Source organism: Erithacus rubecula (genome assembly GCF_903797595.1).
Source record: "Erithacus rubecula genome assembly, chromosome: 22".
NCBI lineage: Eukaryota > Metazoa > Chordata > Aves > Passeriformes > Muscicapidae > Erithacus > Erithacus rubecula.
Genome location: NC_136674.1, coordinates 7598038 through 7621526, shown reverse-complemented (window position 1 = coordinate 7621526; position 23489 = coordinate 7598038). Strand labels below are relative to the sequence as shown.

General features: G+C 45.8%; 1 protein-coding gene across 3 annotated transcripts in view; it reads right to left on the bottom strand.

The window, feature by feature from the left end:
* Window positions 1-23489, bottom strand: part of CLIP2 (CAP-Gly domain containing linker protein 2) — a 78102-nt gene that overhangs the window by 7159 nt on the left and 47454 nt on the right. For 2 of the 3 annotated variants that reach the window (XM_079324905.1, XM_079324906.1), the window contains exons 5-15: window positions 19335-19548; window positions 16536-16733; window positions 15334-15437; window positions 13793-13853; window positions 11058-11162; window positions 8599-9543; window positions 6204-6261; window positions 4787-4870; window positions 4232-4388; window positions 3643-3802; window positions 1897-2082 (exon numbers count right to left, since the gene is read on the bottom strand). In XM_079324905.1, coding sequence (XP_079181031.1) covers window positions 1897-2082; window positions 3643-3802; window positions 4232-4388; window positions 4787-4870; window positions 6204-6261; window positions 8599-9543; window positions 11058-11162; window positions 13793-13853; window positions 15334-15437; window positions 16536-16733; window positions 19335-19548 — 2272 coding nt within the window. The remainder of the gene's footprint in view (window positions 1-1896; window positions 2083-3642; window positions 3803-4231; window positions 4389-4786; window positions 4871-6203; window positions 6262-8598; window positions 9544-11057; window positions 11163-13792; window positions 13854-15333; window positions 15438-16535; window positions 16734-19334; window positions 19549-23489) is intronic. The other variant, XM_079324907.1, reaches the window with a different exon arrangement.

Sequence of the window (23489 nt, the reverse complement as noted above, 5' to 3'; positions counted from 1 at the left end):
AACCTCAACCTCCACGTTATGAACACGTGCAGCCAGACAATACTGTACAAAGAACAATTATTCACAGTGCAACTTCCCAAAACCCCATTCCATCATTGCAAGAAGAATCAGAAGTCACAAAAAATAAGTAGAGTATAAATTAGATTGCTAGAAGGTAGAAAAGTGGATTTTTAGAATTGTTTATGATAAGTAGTTTAGAGCTAAGATGGAGGATTTTGGGTGTAGTATGTATTTTCTTCTTCTTCATGTCATCCATTTTCTGAGTTAGGATGGCACTTCTGGATTGGTTTGGGAGAAAAATAGACAGGGCAATGCAAGGGTCATGTATTGGAAAGTAATTGTAAACATCAAGTATGTAATTTATAGTATAAAAGATAAGACCTGCCCTCTGAGAGGCAGTGTGCCTTTGACAGACCTCTAACTCAGACAAAGAATTCCTTTGCTAAGAAAGAATAAACAACCTTGGAAACCTCAGAAAACGGCTTCTGCCTCTTCTCCAGTGCTCAGGCTGGGAAAAACACAAACGCTAAACCACCGAATGTCCTGCTGTGAGGGGTCTCGGGCACAAAGAGACCCCACAGGCAGTGACACTGTGATATATGATAGAATGTAATTCGTGTAAAGAGTTGTAAATAAATGTGGAATGAGCAATGTCTGTATAAATAAAATAATAAAAGCTTGAAAACCGGGAGCTGCAAAGGGAGAAACATTGATTCCTTAATTGCAACACTAACTGCCAACAAAAGCTGCAGAGCTCGGGTTAGCAAGACAATAGACCTAGCCCGGGGGAGATGGCTCTGCCCAGGGCACACCCAGACGATGAGAGCCCGATAAGCACCCACGATTAACATAACCAGAGCCACCAAGAAAAATACATCTGAGTGCCCGTTTTCAGTAAACCAAAATCTGCAAGTTACATCTCAATTCCATCTTCCTGTAAACCTGAACTTGCCTTCATCAATATTCATCATCTCCCAGGTTTTGTCCAGCCCAACGCGGTGAAAGAAAACTACATGAATATGCTGAACGACAAGAGAAGACAAATACCTCCGCTCCGGGCAAGGAAAAACTGTATAAAAACGGGTTTGTGAACACTGGGGGATCTGATGTGATAGAGATCAGACCAGTGTGTTCACCCGGGGCCGCCCTCGGGCTCGGCACTGTCCCTGTTTTTGATTGTGGCTATGGAGGACCGTGAGGTCACAAAATAAATCTCGCCTATTTTAATCATATTTAATTCGTCTTGATCTCGCTTTTATCTATAATGTGATATATATATGTATATATATATATATAAAATTGTAATTCGTGTTTTGTATAAAATAAGTCTGCAAAATAAAAATAAACGAGCCACAGGCAAAGGCAGTGATTGCCTCAGAACTAGGTAAATTAACACATCTACAGGCTGGACTGCTATCGATAAGCACCTGTCTCCTGGGGAAGCCCAGAAACTCACGGGGGAGCAGCATTTCCCGAAAATCCCATCACCTCCCCCAGGACTGCATTCCCCGACTCTGGTTCCCGTAAAGATGAAATCAACCACCTAAAAGCAATACACAAGGGACACAAAATCTCGTCAAGGAGCAGGAAGGACTCTGTCTTGTGTGGACACCAGAGCTGAATTTGAATGAAACAAAGAACTGTCCCGCTCCAGGCTATGAAAAACAGTATAAAAAGGGGCCAACCAAGACGGCAGTGTGAACACCAGGGGAACCCAGTGCGATAGAGGCTGGGTAACATCGTGTGTTCACCCAACTCCGAACCCGGGCTCGGTGTTGTTTTTTTTCCGGTTGTGGTTTTCCAGGACCGTATTTTCAGTCACGAAAATAAAATTTGCCAATTTAACCTTTGAATTCGGTTTGATTCGTTTATTACCTCCAACACATAACACCGTACCTGTGTTTTCTCGGAGGAGAGCCTCATGGCCTCCATCAGCTTCTCCATCTGGTGTCCCTGCTCCAGGGCGTTGCGCAGCACGTCCTCGGTGCTGACCAGGCGCTGCTGCAGCCGCAGCAGCTCCGACTCGCTCGAGGGGTCGATCAGCGAGAAGCGCCGCTGCTCCGACACCGCCTTCTCCTTGTCCTTGGGAGAGCAGAGTCAGTTACAGCAACAAGCGCTGCAGAAACTCAGGGTGGAAATCCACGTCATGCCTAGAACCGCGCTGTGATTCCCCTTCTTTGTGAATCTTAGAAAATTTGGATTTTAGTTACCTTGCTGAAAGTAATTGAAAGTTAGAAGGGAATAGTTATCTGAAACTTCAATAATTAATTGTCTGTCATTTTATGTTTGCTCAGCTGCGCTTACAATGGGAAAAGATGAAACTAGTGAGCAGATCCAAAGGAACGTAGACAATGGAACCAGAAACCATTCTTTGGAAAACTGGACTATCCCCAGAAATCATCTGTATTGTCACTGATAGAAAGGGTCAAGAGTTTAGGTTTTCCTCCTTTTAAGACCCCTCCCCACGAAAACGACCCCAGACTTAATTTAAGAAGTCAAAAAATGCTTAACAGCTATTCAAGCTAATTACGATGGGAAGGAGGGATGGGAGGGACTGTTATTATGAATATGTATTTGTTTGAATCCTTTCCCAATAAATACTCTGTGATCACCTGTGATTTTGCAGTGTGTATTAGAGGATTACCTCACTGCTGCCCAGCGCTGAATAAACATACACTTTGTAACTTTAAATTGTTAGAGTCTTTTGTCTGTATCAGTATTAGACCAATACTCTTATTTTGGTAAATTACTTTGACCAATGAATCTTTTCTGTTGTGTTTTGCATGAACTTTATTTAAAAACATGGCTTTCTTCAATAAATTGCTTTTCTTGCACCATGCAAGAGGGAGTTAAGTTACTGTGTCCTTTCACTGCTCCAGCCCCATAGAGTAACACAGGGGCAGCGCACAGCTCGCAGCAAGTGATCAGAAACACAACCAGTTTGCTCCCAGCTGATCAATTCAGATCAATTATTCACATCTCAGCCACTGGAGGACGCTGAGAACACGGGAATTTGAGGACACTGCTTATTCTTGGATCAGAGAATATGTAAAACGCGGGGGGTAGCTGAACGACCTTCAGTTTCTCCCACAGACTGTAGCTCTATTTAGCCATGGATCTAAAACCTGTAGGAACAGAACACTGAGAAGGACACAGCAATCTGCAGCTTCCTCAGAAAGAACACACTGATCTCTGCTCAGGGACAGGACCCAGGGATGGCTGGAGCTGTGTCAGGGGAGGTTTTGGTTGGGTATCAGGAAAGGTTTTTCCCCCAGAGGGTGCTGGCACTGCCCAGGCTCCCCAGGGAACAGGCACAGTCCCGAGGCTGCCAGAGCTCCAGGAGAGCTTGGACACTGCTCCCAGGCACACGGGATTGTTGGGGTGTCCTCAGCAGGGCTTGATCATCCCTGTGGCCTTTCCAGCTCGGGACATTCTGTGACTGTACGACATGTGGGTATCTTTGCTGCTCAATGAGGCGCTGCTAAGCCAGGCCACAGCTCAGTCCTTGTCAAGAGAACTCCCATCAGATGCTCAGCAGCACCAAGAAAACACAGCACGAGCGAAGGGCTCAGACCCTCCTCCCCACAGCAGGCAGAGCCGCCCAGCCTCCAAGCATGCCCAGGAAGGGTTTTGTGCCCTCACCAGCACAACCAGCTTCTCTCGAAGGCCCTTGATGTCATCTTTGAGCTTCTGCTCCTTCAGGCGCCACTCGGCTTTGTGCACCTCGCGGCCGAGGTCGCGCTCCGGCCCCGGCGAGTGCCGGTTCGCCTCCAGCAGCAGAGCCCTCAGCTCGTTCAGGCTCCTGCAAGACACCGGCCAGGCCTCAGGACAGCCCCCACACCACCGAGCGCTGCTCTGCCCCTCCCACCCCAAACAGACCCAAACAGGGCAGGCAGCACATCCCACCCAACTCCTCTTGTCCCTCTGAGGCGGGGAGCGGGGCAGCGGCCAGCTCGGCTGCCTTGTGCATGACTTCATTCAGTTCCACACGGGAACTGAGCTGTCCTGCAGCTCCTGGCAAGCAGTGAAAGGGCAGTGCCTTTTGAGAATTAGCCTCTAATTCTAACCTAATTCACACATCAGCATCTCTAAAGAAGGGAAAGCAGTGAGCTGGGTTTCAGCAGTGCAACCCTACATTTCCTCTGGGGGTCGATTACTGTACCCAGAAGGAACATGAATATACACAGAGCCCCTCTGTCTCCAGCTCTGTCCTCCAGACCTGCACACTGACCTTTCCTTCTTGAGCAGCTCCTGGCTGATCAGGACCAGTTGCCCTGAGGCATCATGTGTTTTCTTGGTCAAGGCTTCCAGCTCTCCTTCCAACCTCTTCTTTTCTTTGAACACTGTATCAGCCTTCTTTTCTGCTGTTTTGCATTTATTTTCCAGAGCTATGAGAAGCAGATGAATCAGAGGAAGAAAGTTCACTTAGTCCTTTACTTATATTCCTGCTTTTTGCCTTTTCCCAATTCCTACTCCTAAAAGCACAGACCTGATTAGCTCTTGACTGGCTGTAGTTAAGGGGAGATCTTGGAAACAGCACACCCTGAATTCTGCCTCAGTGTCTTGATACACAAACAAGCCCAAACCCTCCCTCACAGGACACAAATAGCTTGTGCCGTTTGTGTTCAATTCCTGAATTAATTTTTGCCACCAATAGCCATTCAAAAACCAGCAGCATCATGTTTGACATCAGCCTTTTTCAGCTCTGGGCTCTTGGTGAACACCAGTGCATAGAACGAGCAGGGAAACATTTCATTCCCACCAACACTGGATTAGGGAAACTTACCACTTACTTGGGCCCTTAGAGTTTCAGTCTGGGTCACCAGGGATGACACCTCCTTGTCTCTTTTACTCAGCTTGTCTTGGAGGTCTGTGGGGGAATGAAAAGGCAAAGATTAGAGGGATGGAAAATGCTTTGTGCAAATTGGGGGGGTGTCAGGGTGCAGTGGGCACTGTGGTGGTGCATCCCTGCTGGCAGAGAAGCAGCAGGAGATATCTCACCACTCTTGGAGGTGGGAGGCACACTTGCAAGTTGTGTCAGACAGGGTTAAGAAATTAACCACAAAGGAGGAAGGGGGTGAAGGCAATAAAACATTTATTAAAAAACCCCAAAGGAGTTTTTAGCACATTTCTTTGTGCCACCTCCTATAGTGGAAGGCAGAGACTGTTTCAAAAGATGTTTTCTGGAACTGATGTATTTCCATGCTCAAGCTGTAGATGTGAAGTCTGATGCTTTTGTGGTTGAAACCTGACCTGGCTGTTTTCAGTACATCTTTCCAGGGTTTATTCAGTGTGGAAACAATGCACACTTGGACTGAGTGGCCATTTAGAGCAGTGGCTGCTGGATCTAGTTAAGCTCTGCCATCACTAGGCAGGAATTACCTGTCAATCAGCAAATAATTTGGTGTAGAAACAGAGAATAGCTTGGTTTGGAAAGGAACATAGAGATCATCTTGTTCCACCACACTTGTCCTGTTTTGACAGGGACACCTTCCACCAGACCAGGCTGCTCCAAGCCCTGTCCAACCTGGCCTTGGACACTTGCATGGATGGGGAATAACAGGAATGTGTTCTACACAATCCCATATCTGCAAAGACAGACAAGGCTTAGGGACAGTGCCTGCCTTGCACTGAGAGAAATAGAAAAAGGACAAAATACCTCTGAATCCACCTATTGCTCAGACTCAGTGTTACAGCTCACCACCCTCTGTGAGGCTGAGGGCAATTCAAGTTGAAATACACTTTATAAAAGTTTCCTGAGCGCATAAGTTTCACATTTTGTTAAAAGGATGGATTTGATTTATAGTAAGTGTAATAAAAAGTAACTATCATTATTTGAAGCCATTCATATCTACATTAATATCTACCATTATCACTCCTCTCCCATGAGCAAATAACAATGTCTGAATTTTACCTGCTGTAAAAATCAGTGATGGGATGGAAATGCACCTATTTCCCCAGATCTGTCTCCAACCTGCACCATCTGCATGGAGAGTATCTAACACAGATAAAAACATCCACCCCTGCATATGCTCAGCTTGATTAGAAGGGAAAAACAAATCCAGATAACAAATGTCATCCAGAAAATTTTAACATGAAATGACTTCCTAAACCCCTGCCATGCAGCCATCCCTACAAGAGCACAAATTTGGAAGAGAAAATGTATGAGCCACTAGAACAGGGTAAAAATAATAGTTTCATACCTTCCATAGTCTGCTTCATCTTTATCTTTTCTTCTGAAATATCATTAGTCTCAATCATCTGGAATAAATGTAAAATGTAAGATATAAACTAATCTTTTTCCCAAAGGTTCAAAGCAAAAGCCAACAACCACAAAGCCCCACCCAAAGCAAAGGTATCCCATGTCCAAGTTAGGATGTTTTACATCCTTCCCAAGAGGGAAATAGAGGCTTATTTGAGAAGCCACTTGTCCAGCTGGGTACTACTGAGGCTGCCACAACCCACAGCAGAGCACAAAGCAGGATTCCCTTGGCAGGGAGCAGAGATCAGGTTTTCCCCCACAAGTTCTGGTTCCAGCTCTGCACAGACCAGGCACCTCTGGTCAATCACAGCAAATACCCAACTGCAAATGCAGCTTGAGACCTACCAGCAACGAGCTCCTCAACTTCTGTAGAACCTAGCTGTGCTCAGAGTTACAAAAACATCAATAAAATAATCATTTATTAGAGAACTAATGCATTCATAAAAATAATAACAATCAAATGCTGGGTCCATACAGGGGATTCTGCTTTTTCCCCATCCTCCTTTCTACATTGCAATGAAAAGCCAGAGAAGCAGAGCTTTCAATGCCAAACTTTCTGTGGCAGAGGCCACAGCTGAGCCCTTCACACCTCTTCCCATCCAGCAGCTTCTGGTGGCACCTCAGCACATGCCCAGACCCAGCAGCTGCTGTGGCCACCACAGTCAGGAGCCCCCAGGTCAGTTCTCTGAAGTCTTGTGGGACAAGTCAGAGGAGAAACATGTTTCCTGATGGACTTTTAGTAAGGAAAAAACTATTTAACTACTCCTGGGAAGCACAGTTGTGGTTCTCCCTTGAAAATCTAGGAAAGATGGTCACAAGACAGCTTTGCTTGTTTAAAATGCTTGGACAGTGAATACTGCAGCCACTTTAAATTAACTATGACAATTTTAAATAGAATTTTCCCCATGATACTCAAAAGCTTTCATGCATGCATTTCTTCCCATATTCTCCTGATTTTAATTGACATATAGTTGAAATAATTACTTCAAGACTTCCCTGGTTCTAATCCAGTATCAATATTCCCCAGAGCCCTTCCATTTATCTAAAGGGCTCTGGAACAAGCCTCCAGCTTCTTCTTTTCCATTTATTCCTGTTTGAATATTGCCTATAATGTGTTACATGTTGTAATAACAACTCCTCTTTCCCAGTGTCCTTAGTACTTACTGTTCCCATCTGTCCTTAGTAAATGAAACATCCTGGAGGAACCCTTCAAACACTATTAATGCTGGAGATTCCTCCTTGGCCTTTGCCTCTATTGCCCTCAGTGCGCCTGTTTCCAAGGTGTGATGTTCTGACTTAGACAACATGGAATTCATGGGTTTGACTTTGCTCCCTGGAGGTGCAACTGGTTTCAGTGGGGCTGTTCATATTGGGAAATTAAACACAGGCATAGAATTCATTTCATTGACATCTCTGTCTGGAACAGAGACTACATCACCAATGAAATTACAGTATACTTAAAATGTGTACATTTCGCAGCTTATTTTCTGCATCCCCACAGGATGTAAATTGGGTTTTTCCTCATTTCTCATGCAAAATCCAAACACAAACATGGCCCTGTCCAGAGCCATAAGCAGCAATATCTCTGCTCACTACAGTGCAGAACCAGCCATGATTCCCTGTGCCATGGACAAGGCCAGGATGATGCATCCTCTGGCAAATAGTAAAAAAAAAGAAAAAAAAAGGACACACAAAGGCCACAGTAATTTGACCCCTTCATATTACTGCTCTTATTTTCCCTGGTCTCATATTCAATCAGGCATTTTATTTCCCCAGCCTGGTGCCATTCTGGCCCTTTGCTGGCAGCTTTTCTACTGTAATCCTCAACATCAGCCTTTCCCAGTCTCCCATATGTGCTGTGAAGCCCCTGCCCTGCTGTTGGCACACCCTCACCCCATCCCACACTTCACTGTTCCTCTCTTGCTCCAGGTGCTGGGCAAGGCTGACTCTTCCAGCCTAGCTCCTAGCACCCCAAAGGGCATTGCCCAACAGCACACCAGGACTGCTGCAGCTCCCTGTGTTGTAGGAATGATGGTTTCCCAGCTCACAACACTGCTTGCTCAGGATGGGAGCCCACCCTGACAGCCCTGGTCTGCTGCCACAGCAGCCTCCAAACCCAGATGTGGCCCCACTTCCTCCTTTTCCCTAATTGTCCCACTGTACTGGCTGTCCAGAGTGGAATGACACCTTCAGCATAGAGATGCAGTGCAGAAAGAGCACTGCCAGTGCAAGGAAAAAACATCCAGATATTAGAGGCCTCAGAAAACTGCACAAGGCAGCAGCTGAGGAGTTACCAACAGTGATAATAAACAAGCAAAATGACCCCAAAGTCATACATTTGCATGCTGAGAAGGATGCAGGGCCTCCATGGACTGCAGCTTGTTCTCTAAGACAAGCACTTTTTCCTGCAATCTTTGGATTTCCTGTTTGCTGTGGGCTTCTGTTTTCTGTAATGTTTCATAGTCCAACATCTTCTTCTCAGCCAAAGATATCTGCTCTTTCAAGAAAGCTATTGCTTCTGTCTGATCTGTATATTCACCATGAAGTTTCTCCAGTTCATGCACCCTCAGCTCAGCATCTCGACACTTGTCCTTCACATCTTGGAGCTCAAGAAGGTGCTGACTGCTTTTGGTTTCCAGTTGCATTTTCCAGTTGCTGTTGCTTTTTTCCACTTCATCTAAAGCCTCCTGCAGCTTCAGTTTGAGACTCTCTTTCTCCTTTATGTGGACAGCTGTCTCAATGTCGTGCTTTGCTTTCAGGTTCTCCAACTCAAGCTGGTGCTCCAGCTTTATACTCTCCACCACTGCCTTCAGCTCCACAATCTCCTTCTGCTGGCTGTCAGGGCCTGAGTTGAGTGTGGCTTTCAGGTCCTCCAGAGACTTCTGGTGGTCAGAAGCTAACGTGTCCAACTTGGACTTCCAGTTGTCCATGAGCCCCATGTTCTCATTAGTGGCCTGCTGAACTTTCTGCTTTAGATCAACAATCTCCTGCGCGTACTTCTCATTGACAGACTTCAGCTTCTCCATCTCCTGCTGGTACTTCTTTAATGTCTTCTCATACTTCTCCTTCAGCTGGCTGCTCTCCTTCTGGTGCTCCTTGTTGGCAGAGAGCAGCTGGTCCCTCAGCCTGAGCGCCTCGGAGTGCAAGCCCAGGCTGTGCTGGGGGCTCTCTGGCTGCTGGGAGCTGTGCAGGCACTGCCGGAGCTCGTCCACCTCGCTGCGCCTCAGGCTCAGCTCCTCCTCCAGCTGCAGGATCCTGGACTGCTCTGCCACCGTGGTCAACTGCAACGTGACAACAGCACTGAGTCAGTGACCCCCTCACTGCTGCACCTTCCCCTTTAGCAAGCATTCTCCAGTGGAAATAAATCCAAAGGGCATCAGGCAAAGGTCAAATAAAGAGGTGAAGAGCACCCAGTACCCTCCGACCCGAGCACAGTTTTGCACCAGGGTAACCAGCACTGACATCCCACAGTTATGTCTGTGCCAACTGCAATTTATTTTTCCTAATACAAACCTCTTGCTTTCCACAGAAAAACAGCTTGGAAATAACCCTTGAAATTCACTAGGGAGCAACAGTGGTTTATGAAAAATAATGTCCTGGAAGGGCATTATGTTTCCAGACCAGGCATCTTGCCAGATGATGCACAGAGGAGATGTGACTGCACATGCAGGAATTTCACAAGCATCAAAACCCAGCATTAAGCATATCATGTTTCCTTTATTGCTCAGCAATCCTCAGCCTGCAGACCTCTCTTCTGTAATGGAATTTGTTTACCCTGGTGTAAAAAGGAAAAGGGATTTTTACGTACGAGGACTTGTTAGAATTTATTAGCAAAGTCAAAATAACAAAGGAGGCTAGAGGATGCAAGACAATAAATCTGGCCATGGCACACATTGAGCATAAGGGCTATGGATCCATGTTTTGCCATCTGAATGTAACCTGGCAGGGCTGAACTCCCTGCAAGTCACAGGGAGTACAGGGTGCTGCCACTATGGATGGAGAAGAGGAAGGAATATTAGAAAAAGGCAAAAGAAAGAAGGAAACTGAGGCCAACTCCAAGAGATCAATTTCACTCCATTTCAATTGCCATTTCCCCAGAAGCCAGCAGCCCAGTGGTCATTGTTTTAGATGGGCACAGGGGACTTCAAACCATCCACAACTTTTGGAGACCCTCACATTTGTGGTTTTCTCCAGCTCTCAAACCCATTGCTGCTCACTGCAGCAAGTTTGCTGCTTCCCATACCACACCAGCATGAAAAAAGCCCTTTCCACATCTGGCTGCTTTTAGGATTCCTCTGGGCAATCTGTCCAGCTGCAGGCATGGCCAAGGATCAGGGCTGACCCACCTGCACTCACCAGCACCTTCCACTTCAGATGGCAGCTCCCACAGCTGGCAGGGGGACTGGAATGTTGATTGCAATGTTATTTCCTCTTATAGCATGGGGAGGCCTTGAGCAGAATGAATTGTGCAGGGTGTGGATACTACTGAGATATGTTAATTGAAAAATGAATTGTAAGAGCTCATGTGTCAGATGGTGGCGTAGGGCAGAGAAGCAAACTCAATCTGAGAAACAAGCTCCCCACAAGAGAAGCAAAGCTAGAAATCATATCATACTACTATTTCTGGGAAAAAGAGCAAAAAAAAACCCAAACAAAAAAAACCCAAGGAAGCTTAAGTCCAAGCCAAAATCAATCAACCCCACAAAAACCAAAAGAAAGAAACCCAAAGCAAGGCATCATGAGCACCAGGGCAGTGCAAAAGCTGTGTGCAGGCAGGGCAGGGAGGCTCCATTACCCTGGTGTCCTCTAATTCTCTGAGGAGTTTCTCAGCCTGTGCCTTCTCAAACAGCAGGCTCTGCTCGAGCTCCCGAATTCGGGCATGCTCCAACTGCGTCTGAGTCTGCTCACACAGAGGGGAGACAGTGGAGATGGACAGGGAGGGAGAGAGACAGGGAGAGAGAAGGCTGCAACATCATCTCCAGCGTACCAGACAAGGAAAGGCAGTTCACAACAGGAAGAGAATAAAAACCCAAACAAGGAGGAAAAATCCAGCCAAACAGGAAATGGTCCCTGTGGGATTTTGCATGGTACTCGTATGGCTCTTCACAGGAAGATGGAACCTGTGATGGGAAAACATCCTTCTGCATTAGAAACCTGCTGCAGTGTTCTCCTGCATCAGCTGAAGACACTTCCCAAAAAGCAAAGCTCCTACCAGTACAAATGCAAAGACATTGCAATAATTCTCTACATCTTTCTTCAAGAAGGTAGACTGAAAATGTAGACTGAAAAGAGTTGGAAGTTCCCATCCTCTTTCTGCTCTGAAGACAATGTAAATCTTGCACTAAGTGGGAAAAAACCCCCAGGTCATACAGGATATACTGTACATAGCATGCTGTAAACCAAAAAATACACCTGCACTGCAGAGATCAGGGAATGGAGATATCAAACTGTTCTGTAAATCAGTGCTTTGGGTTTGAATAGGCCTGACATGAATTGCAAAGTCATTTTTGTACAGTAAGGCTGCCAAAAGTGGGTTGAATTCATAACTACATTTCAAGGCTAAATCCACAGCCCCTCTAGCAGAGATCCAACACCTTGATCGGTATCTTCAGGCCACCAACACATGGACACCTTTGGTCACCTTGCTTCCAAGGATGCTGTTGGGACAAACCTCAGGGGATTTAGCCAATCCTTCAGCAGAAACCCCAGAGCAGAGAATCTGTTCTTACCATTGACATCATGTCTGTTCCTGGCTGTCAAGTCAAAATAAACACTCCCCTCGGAATACTTGGAAGAGCTGCTGGTGTAAGAGAACTAACAAGACCAGAGCAAAGCAAAGAATGGTCACTGGACTTTGCTTTTGGCTAGTTCAGCTCCAGAGAGGGATGCCAAGGACTGTGCTTGCAGCTACTGCATGACTTTGTTGTGATTTTACATAACAAATATCAAGGATAGCATTTCCCAGGAAACACTGAAACATGAAGGAACACTTATTCTCCTGACTTCCAATAACAGCTTTTGGGGTTTTTTTCTCTAGTTAATCACTTGCTTCTGGAAAGCTTAACTGTCTACAAAAAAAGCAAGAAAATGAGAATTAACTTTAATGGGTCAATCATTCAGTCTGAGCATACAAATTAGGCAGACAAGATGTAAAACTGGTCCTAGCCAAGCTCTCTGCCAATGCCTGTGCTGGGACTGATGCTGGACTCATGGAGAGCATGCCAGTTCCCTGGATCAGAGGAAATTAAGCATTCCTAAATTATTTATTCTTTTGTACAGACAAGCATGGAAGTGAGGACAGGACCATAATGTCCTGCTGAAAGCTTGGCCACATCCCCAATGCAAAACAATTCTTTCCCAGCCCAAAGGAAAATGAAATCCAAGACTGTGAGTCCCAAACTGAGAATGGGAGGCCTTATCCATCTGATCATCATGCTAATCATGGTGGCTTTAAAAAAAAATAAAAAATCCAAATATATCATCTGGCCAGTCCTGGTTCCAGAATTACACAGCCAAGCTTAAACACTTGGAGCTTACAGAGGGACAACTCACTGCTCTCAAAGGGAATGATGCAGGGATTTCTCTAAAGCACTGTGGGAAAGCTGTCAGCCCAGGGATGAACAGAAATCTGATTTTGCACCCACACAATGGGCAGAAACTGCACTTGCTGTGCTTCTGCAAAGGTCTGCTATCAGGGCAGTGCTAATTTATACCCTGTCAAGCATCTCCTTCAGCTTCTGGATGCCAACAGGTTTATGCCAACAGCATCATAGCCACAGCAACACATCCATTTCCTAGTTTTCCCATTTTCCTGGGCTTTTATTGCTATGAGTGACAGTGAAGCACAGGAGTCCTTGACATTTTCTGGCTGTTGATAACCTAGCACTCCAGCTAAAGAGATGGAAAACTCCCTTGATTTACATTTGGAGAGCAGAGCCTTGCCTTCACAGAAAGATTTCATTTTCCTTTTTCCCCATGGAAAAGCTTCCCACTCAAAGGCCAACATCACTTCACCCAAACATCACTTCCAGTTTGCACAGTGTTCACTGCAACAGCATGACTGAGCAACAGCCCCTCCCAGTGACAGGTGCCAATCCTAGAGTCAAACCCACACTCAAACCCACATGAGGATACCTCAGGGTGCACAACATTTTGGCTGGAATTCAATTACATCCCATCAGGAGACTGTGTGACCATTAGCTGCTAAGAGCAGGATACCACTGGGACAAGAACTGAACTGTCAATTCATTTCTAGAGTGGAAAAATGCATGTTCCAACATGTTGAGATAGAGATTTGAACATGGCTTGGCAATTCAGAGTGACAGAGCAGCTCCAGGCAGCTCCAAGAGTGAACAGTCCTTGGGCACCCCACCAAAGAACAATCCCCACAGTTACACCATGGTGTTCACAGCAGCTCCAAAGCCATCTATAAAGTATTGTTAGAGGGGAGAAAAAGTGGCAGAAGTTACTCAAGTGAGGCCCCACATGCACCTTTGGGCCCCACATTTTGGCAAGATCATAAGGAATTACCTCCAGATCCCCTTTGGTAATGGATTCTTCCTCCACACGGAACTGCAAGTCCTCCACTTTCCTGGGGAAGGGAAGGACACAAAGAGCAATCAGGAACACTCAGCTCAGCACCCTCTGTCTGAGCAGCCACTGCAGCCTTTTCACTGCAACCATCAAGGGAGAGGTCACTATCAACAAATGGAAAAGCTGCCTAAAAACTATTGATATGCTTTTTGTGTTCTACAACCACCCACCCAATGCTAAAAAATCATGTCATGGCCTGCAGAATCAAAGTCTGAGAGGGACACAGCCCACCTTTGGATACAAACAGCTCAGCAGAAACTGAGCAGCAAGACCCATGGAGCAGGAGAGCTACAAGCAGCTTTGCACACAAACATGACCTTTCTGCAAGGCACATCCTCTCAGACACACAACTACTGTTCTCTGCAAACCACAAGGTTGCACTGGATTATTTAAACCTTATTATCCTGCAGCTGAGCACTGAGCAATTTCTGTGCCAAATGCACAGGGTCCTTACAAAATATTCCAAGGGAATTGGATCCTCTGCCTCCTTGGCAGAGGGTGGGCAGTGTTTAATGTTTCCACAGTGTGGAAACTGTGAGCAGCCCTGGCAGACAGAAGAGCCTTCCCCAGAGATTGCAGAGGGCAGTCATGCATAAATGCACATAAAACCCCACACATTAACACAGACATGCTGAGGAAACTCTTTTCTTTCTGAAGAGAGAAGCCAGTAACAGTAGAAAATATTTCAATTTTCTGCTAGACCCATCCCTGTTTTCCTCTTTACTGATTAAAAAAAAAAAAAAAAGAAAAAAAAGGCCAAGGATGTTTAGCTAGTAGCCAGATGTAAGGATTATGATTCTGTTACAGATAAAAATAGCTGTGAGTGTACATAATAAACTCCATAAACAAGCTTCCTTGTCTAAACCTCCTCTAATTAGAGGAGGGAGGCCTCTGTTGATATTTAGAGGAAAATTCAGCTGTCTTAGGTTAAAGGGCCTGCTGGAGCTGGGAAAGTCAGCTGCCTACCAGGAATATGGGGAGATTTATGCATGAAAGAACATTTCATCCACAGGAGAGCCATCAGTCAATTGAAATCAACAATGTTTTCAGTTATTTAATACACAGAAATGTTTTCTATTCCCACTGAAGAGTTTAATTATATACATGGAGTATATAATCTGGACTCTAAGAATGACATGCAGATCATCACTCTTCTCCAGAGAGGAAATGATATCTGCACAGATGGGGGCCTCTGGGCTGTGGGGAGATGGTGAATCACACACTACACTAGGGTTGTACTCCAGTATGGCTTCTCTTCCTCACAAAGAACATCCTCAAGACCAGCCCAACACAAATGGAGGGGAAGAAGAGGACTCTGTAAATCCAGGTTCCACAGGAGGGTCTGTGATGGCCCAAGGTGCACGTGCCTGTTTATCACCCAATTTTTATTCCATACTGTGTCCTTAAGCCAAAACCACCTGAAGGCTCTATCACTGCCCACACATGGCCTCCCTCACACCCATCCACTCCTGCCTTACCTCTTCTCCTCTTCCAGCTGGTTCAACAGCTCAATTTTCTCCTTCTGCATCCCATCCACCAAGGCTCGTGCTCGCTGGAGGTTTCCTTCTGCCTCTGAGACATACTGGAGCAAAAAGCAAGCCCAAGACACAAAAGTTAACCATGTCTGAAGTAGTACAAAGCTGTTAAAGAAAGGGTCAGAACTAGGGAACAGAAAGTTTTGATGATTGTTTCAGAGGACGGAGTGCTAAAAGCACATTTTCCAAAGAGCTTAGGATTTAGGGATCAAAAGAACAAAAACTGCTCCATCTCCAGCAGCTGTAAATGATCCAGTGCCTCTCTGACCTGACCCTTTTGGAGAAGCCAGCTCTGATTAGAGTTAAAAACTTGAAGCCTGGAAAGTTCTGAAAATCTGCTCAGAGATTATCAGTGCAATTCAGCTCCAGTCATGAAGCAAGAGATATTTCAGACTTCTGTTAGTTCATTTGTTACTGATAATTACTGGGAAACACAACACCCAAGAAGAATGTCAGCTTGCAGTTGATTTCTCAATTTCTCCTGCATTTCTGACAGGCAGGTGTGACCCACCACACAAACATACAGTGCCATCCCTGCTCCCAGGCTGCTCACTTGGCTTTACAAGCACAAGTAAAGAATTTAGGACAGCAGCAGATGTTGAAGAACCACACACTGACAAACAGCACAAACACAACTCTCTTTAAGCATTTTAATACATCAAATATCCTCTGCATAAGTGCTTGTTCAAAAACCAAAGAAACACCAGCCTAATACGATCAGCCTGTTTTCCTTCTAGATTTCCTGCCTTTATTGATGTTATAAAAACATCCTCTCTGGTGGGAAAGCAGTGGCATATGAACTGAGCTGATGCTCTCAGCACCATAAAATCACTGCAATGCAGTCACAGCCACAGCCAGATTCAGTGGCTGAGGGGAACAAATTTGCCTTCCACTTGCATTTTAGCAATGAAATGTATTGATCCACCAGACACAAACTGTCTAATGCCTCTTTTCTGGCACAGCCCTTTATTCTGCTCCTGGCACAGACAGCACATGTGACACTGGGAGAGGGGAGAAAGAGCCTCAGCTCTTAATATTAATTCAGAGCCCAAGTTTCACCCACAGTGGGAACATTATGATCTGACACTTTCAGAGGACATCAAGTATTCAGGTATTTGAGATCAAAAAGCCATATCACCTCCCACCTGCTCATGCTGGGCCTTCATGATAGCAATTTCCTTCTCCACCTCACAGATGTGGCTGGTGGCTTTGGCAACCTCTGCCCTCTCCAGGTCTCGCTCTGCCAGCAGCTGCTCAATGTGCTGCTGCTTCTCCTTCAGAGCCTCCTGCAGAGCTGTGGTGCCAGAGATCTTCCTGGCATATCGAGAGGAGGTCTCTGTCAGCTGGGAAAAGAGTTCAACAAGATGGGGTGAGGCTGTGTCCTGAGCAAGCTAGAACAGCTGAATTCCCCCTGTTAAATCTGGAATGCTGCTCACCTAGTGATTCAGCTGAACAGAGCTGCAGTTCCAGCTCTGGGCCCTACAGGGGAGGTTAAGTCTGAGAAACATCTGGACAATGCTCACAAGCTCAATTGCTCTTCTGCACTGCAATGAAAGCATCATATCCCAAAGGACAGAACATGGGGTGGGAACTGGGTCAGGAAAAATTATCATGCATTGTATCATCTGCCTTCTTAGATACATTTTATTGATGGCCTGCACTGATGAAATCCCAGAAAGTGAGCTCAGCTGGGTAGACTGATCTCAGGTGGAGACCAGAATGGGGTTATTTGATCCACTCCCAGGAATGACACTGCACCCTTGTCCCCAGCCAAGAGTGTTCTGCAGTGACACCACAGCAGAGCCAGAACTTTTAATAATCTCACTGCTCTGTTTCTGCCAAAACCCCAGGCATGTGACCAGGACACTGTCACCCTGCCCAGTCCCAGCAGGAGCTTTGCACAGCTGGTCAATGGAGCAGTGTGACCATGTCAGACTGAAACAGGGTCCTTTTTCTGCAGGGATCCCTTATAAACCTGTTCAGCAGGACTGAGATTCACCCCACTGCCAAGGGGGTCAGTGTCCATCACCTGGAGCTGAGCCCATGGAGGGAGACAATCTGTGGGGTGGGTAACACCACCCCACACTCCATTCTCTCACTCATGGATGGTGAGGGAGCAGCACTGGGAGAACCCCAACCCTGCTGCTTTGGGAAGTTGGGTCACAAAGGCAGATTGATGCTGGAGCAGGAGCTACTCACCAGATATCCAGAGGAAATGTGACTGAAAATAGCCCAAAAACCCTTCAAATCATTAAAAAAATGGGCCAAAACCTCCTGAAATCTGTACTAAAACACCTAAACTCTGCCAAAACTCCAAGGATTGCTGGGAAAAGCATCAGGAAAAATCCAGCCTAACAAACTAGAAAAATCCCTGAAAATTTGCACGGAGAAAAGCAAAAAATCCTCTAAAAATCAAACTGAAATGGCCCAAAAAGTCCTAAAATCTGCACTGGAACACCCCAAATCTGTTAAAATTCCAGGGATTATTTGGAGAAACATCAGGAAAAATCCAGGAAAAATCTAGAATAAATTAATCCTAAAAACCCAGTAAAATCCCTCAAAATTCACATTAAGGAATGCAAATCCCCCATAAATAGCACAAAAAAGTGCAGAAAAACTCTTAACATCTGCACTGGAACACCCCAAACCTGTCAAAATTCCAGGGATTATTTGGAGAAACATCAGTAAAAATCCAGGATAAATTCATCCTAAAAAACCCAATAAAATCCATGAAAATTCACATTAAGGAACGCCAAAATCCCCCATAAATAGCACAAAAAATGTCCAGAAAAACTCTTAACATCTGCACTGGAACACCCCAAACCTGTCAAAATTCCAGGGATTATTTGCAAAAACATCAGGAAAAATCCAGGATAAATTCATCCTAAAAAACCCAAAAAAATCCATGAAAATTCACATTAAGGAATGCCAAAATCCCCCATAAATAGCACAAAAAAGTGAAGAAAAACTCTTAACATCAGCACTGGAACACCCCAAACCTGTCAAAATTCCAGGGATTATTTGGAGAAACATCAGTAAAAATCCAGGATAAATCCAGAATAAAGTCACCCTAAAAAACCCAAAAAAATCCATGAAAATTCACATTAAGGAACACCAAAATCCCCCATAAATAGCAAAAAAAAGTGAAGAAAAACTCTTAACATCTTCACTGAAACACCCCAAACCTGTCAAAATTCCAGGGATTATTTGCAAAAACATCAGGAAAAATCCAGGATAAATTCACCTTAAAAAACCCAATAAAATCCATGAAAATTCACATTAAGGAACACCAAAATCCCCCATAAATAGCACAAAAAAAGTGAAGAAAAACTCTTAACATCAGCACTGGAACACCTCAAACCCTTCAAAATTCCAGGGATTATTTGCAAAAACATCAGGAAAAATCCAGGATAAATTCATCTTTAAAAACCCAATAAAATCCATGAAAATTCACATTAAGGAATGCCAAAATCCCCCATAAATAGCACAAAAAAAGTGAAGAAAAACTCTTAACATCTGCACTGGAACACCTCAAACCTGTCAAAATTCCAGGGATTATTTGGAGAAACATCAGGAAAAATCCAGGATAAATCCAGAATAAAGTCACCCTAAAAAACCCAATAAAATCCAGGAAAATTCACATTAAGGAACACCAAAATCCCCCATAAATAGCACAAAAAAAGTGAAGAAAAACTCTTAACATCAGCACTGGAACACCTCAAACCTTTCAAAATTCCAGGGATTATTTGGAGAAACATCAGTAAAAATCCAGGATAAAGTCACCCTAAAAAACCCAATAAAATCCATGAAAATTCACACTAAGGAACACCAAAATCCCCCATAAATAGCAGAAAAAAGTGCAGGAAAGCTCTCAGCACGTGCAGTGGAGCAGCCAGCCCTGGGGCTGGTGCCAAGGCAGACTGAGGCTGAGCTCTGGCACTCACCAGCCCGCTGCGGCTGGGCCGGCCGCCCACCGAGGAGGCCACGGAGCTGACGGAGCTGATGGAGGAGCTGCTGGGGCTGTGGGTCAGGGCTGACACCCCCATGGCCATCCTCTTGCTCTTCTTGGCCTTGGCAGGGCTGGTTGATGGGAACCCGATGCGGATCACCTTGTGGATGGGAGCAAAGAGGCCAAACTTGGGTGGGCACTGAAAATACCTGGAGAACAGGAGATGCAGCCAGTGAGCAATGGCACTGCCAAGCAGCACAGAACCCCAGCCCACAGCTCATTCGAGGGGCTTTGCTGTGGCATTGTTTCCTGTGGACAGTTGGATCGTTCTCCTTTCCTACTCATAGTGCTGCAATCTCCATGTTTGCATTTGTGGTGTTTTAGCAGGGGCACCTCAGGTAATCACCAAGCCCTAATTGCTGTGCACCTTGATAAGATGCCAGGAAAGACATAGCTGGTAGCCTGGAGAGCACACATCCCAGAACATAAACACAGGCACAGCACAAGCACTCCTGCCTCACCAACCAACTGGCTGTGTTCTTCACCCTGTGTGTTGGGTTGATGTGGCCAGAAATGTGTATTCTGTCACCAACTGTTAAAACCAGGTGGGGCAGTGCCCCTGATCTCCTGGCACATATTATCTGCTAATGGGCCATCTTTAAACCAGCTGGGAAATCATCTTTAACTTTCCCACAGCCCATCTCCCTCCAGGAAGATATCATCTGCTGCTGGCCCAGTGAGTCCCACTGTGTGACTGATAAAATTCCATCATCCCACTGGGAGATGCTCCAGTCAGGGGATGAGCCAAACATTTCCTACCCAGATAAAAACTGACATTTTGGACACCAAGGCACCTTCTTTCCACTGGATTCCAGAGGAAAGCCAGACCTTTCCACATCATCCCTGGACCTTCAGAGGAAACTGCACCTTCTCCAGGAGCACTGCTCCAGCTGAACCACATCTGCCCCTGCAGGAGGATGCAGCCACCATTGAATGGGACTGCTGCCACCACCCTGACTGACTGATGGGTGTCAGCTTGGATTCTGACTCTGGCAGGGTTTGGGATTGTTCTTTGTAATACTGCATTTCTAATTTAATTTTCCTAGGAAAGAACTGTTATTCCTAATTCCCATATCTTTGCCTGACAGCCCCTTAATTTCAAAACGATAATAATTTGGAGGAAGGGGGTTTAGATTCTCCATTTCAAAGAGAAGCTCCTGCCTTTATTGGCAGACACCTGTGCTCCAAACAGGACACCCTGCTTTGAAGATAGTGATGGAGTAAAGTGTGTCTGCAGGGAGATGTCACAAGGTGGACAAGCCTGTGCAGCTCAGCAATGAGACAAGAGGCCATGGGCAGAAAGTTCCAACTAAACATGAGGAAGAACTTCTTCCCTGTACAGTGACCAAGCCCTGACCAGGCTGCCCAGAGAAGCTGTGGAGTCTGCCACACTGGGGATATTCCTGAACCTTCTACACATAATACCATGTGCTCAGGGATAACCCTTCCTGAGCAGGAAGGTTGGACTAAAGGATCAACTGTGGTCCCTTCCAACCTGATCCACCTTGTGACACTGTCAAATAAAAAGATCTGAATGATACAGCTCTGCATAAATCTTCCACAGTGTAAAAATCTTTCCTACCCAAACAGGAGAAAACAACAGCTCAAACCTTTGAGGCTAAAAATACCATTACAGCAAACTCCAGCGTGTGCCACCTCCTTTGGGTGGCAGAGAAACTGTCTCCTCTGCAAACAAATTTGGAAAGATGAAAGCATGGAAAAGGGAGGATCAGATAATTACAGTGCATGGTCTCTTCCACAACTGCAGTCAGCCCAATGATTCTGTCTCTCCAGAGCCCTCTTCCAGAATAAAAATGAGCCACAACTCAGTGTGAAACCCTGGAAACTCCTTCAGGGCCTTGGCTGACCAGCATAAACCAAGATTCCCCTGCTGCTGGCCAGCTGCACTGCAGCAAGATCACCTCCAGCACTGTGTCCTCCACTTTCAGGGGAGCAGCCAACTCAAAAAACTCCTGTAAGAGCTTTCTCATAGGTTTCCCAGCAAGAATAGAACTAAATACTGGCTCATAAAACAATCTGTCCTATGCTAATATAAAAAAACAGGTTCTAATGACTGAATTACATAAATCCAGTTTTACTAGCACTAGTTTTCTCTCTCTCCAGATGTGAGCAGCTGTTTCCCCAACTCCCTTTTATTAAGTGCTGGCAGCCACACAGCTGTGTCACAGGCAGACCCCTGTGTGCTTGGGAGGCCAGGGAACAGCCTTATCTCCAGCCAGATGAGAATAAAATTAATTTTTAAACATCAGCTCAGATCCGTTTCTTTTCTATAACAAACTTTAAACAACCCCAAATCTCTCAGCCTCCTTAACTTCCTGCCAACACAGGCCCTTGGGTTTGGAAAACCAGCCATACCACAGGCTGGCCTCTTGCAAACCTGCCAAAGCCCTGCTCAGCATCATCTTCCCCAATTCCAGCAGGCACAGGCAGCCAACAGCCCTTCCACAGCTCTGCCTGGTGTAAGCACAGATTGTTGTGCAGCCAGGAGCACCAATCTCAAATGTGAATTCCCTTAAAAGCCTCTGACAGCTCTTAGCAAGTTCAAACTTGCATCACTATGCCTGCCCATTTTCTTTCAGCCCAGATTGAAAGTGGTTGCAATTAACTTTTATAATTCAGAAGCAGGATTTGGGTCCAAACCACTTAGCAGAAAAAAAAAAAAATCTACATAAAAACCTCCTCACAGAGTGTGGAGGAGCTCTGTGCTCACATTACAGAGAGGAAACAGGGCAGAGAAGTGGTGGTGTGATGGAAATGCAAACTGCAGGTGGAAAACAGCACAAGAAATGTTGAAATAGATGGAAAAATCTTCAATGTAAAAGGCTGAAAACAATGCAAAAGTTAAAAGGTCTGGGCAGTTTAGTGAGCAAGGACTCTAGAGAAGGGAGAGAAGGGAGAACAGTAAAATAAGTAGGCAGCATTTAAATTACTAGAGATGAAGTTGCTTGGCTTTGTGGAAATGACACCAAACCAAAGCACACCAGCAGCTCTGTATTCTCCTGTGCAGACAGGAAGGCAGGTGCAGCAAACCTCAGTGCAAACCAGCACCACCTGATGTACACAGGGCTCCCCACAGAGACCCCCTGTGCCCTGGGGACAGCCTGCAGGCAGCTGCCACTGAACAGCCACAGCTGCAGGGAAAGCCCAGCCTGGGGCTCCCCTTGATGCACATCCACACCTGAGCCTGCAGGAAAACCAGTGACCCAGCACAAATTTCAGCCAATTCACCAACTCAAGTGGAGCTGCCCATGGCACCAAAGGTGGGGAATGTCACCAAAGGCTCCATGCTGCCTCTGCTGCTCCACCAGCCTCAGGGTCTTGAGCTGCACTTTGGGCTTCACTCTCCTGCTGCAGCTGCAGTGCTGGGCTTGTTGGCAGGCCAGGGATGCTCACTAGATGGCAACCACAGGCAAAGCACAGACTGAGAGCCCTGGACAGCCTCTGCCAGGCTGATCCTGCAGGACAAGACCAGGACAGCCTCAAGAGTTCCAGGGTGCCACAGCAAGCAGGGAAGACTGACTGAGGGGTGGCTACATGCACCAAGGGAGCTGGTTTCACTGTGTTAGCTTCTCCAAAGCACTGCTGTTGAAATGGGCACAAGAAAATACAAAGGCTGGATGAAGGAGAGGCATGGACAGTGCTGCAGCCTTGCTCTAAACAGTGTGAAACAAAGGAGAAGCCTCTGCAGACAGGGCACACACCAGAACAGCCTCAGCCAAGATGCAGCAGTTTCAGAACACAGATGACTTCCAAAAGGTGGATTTTCAAAACACAGCAACATGTTAAGAGGATGAGAGGCAGACAGCACTACACTCACATCTGCCTTTCACACCTTCCACATGCACAGAGACAGTAAATAATTTCTGAGCACCCTGAAGATTAGTCTTCCAGATTGTTTGAATTGTATGATAAAGAAAGCAGGAACTTGCATTCACTCCATGATTTATTCTCTACCATCCTGGTTCTTTTATTTTGAGAATAGACTGAAACTCAGCCATCTGCTGCCAATCACTTTCTGCTTTCTTGCCCTGACATTGAACAAGACAGCTTTTCTCTTCATTTAAATGAA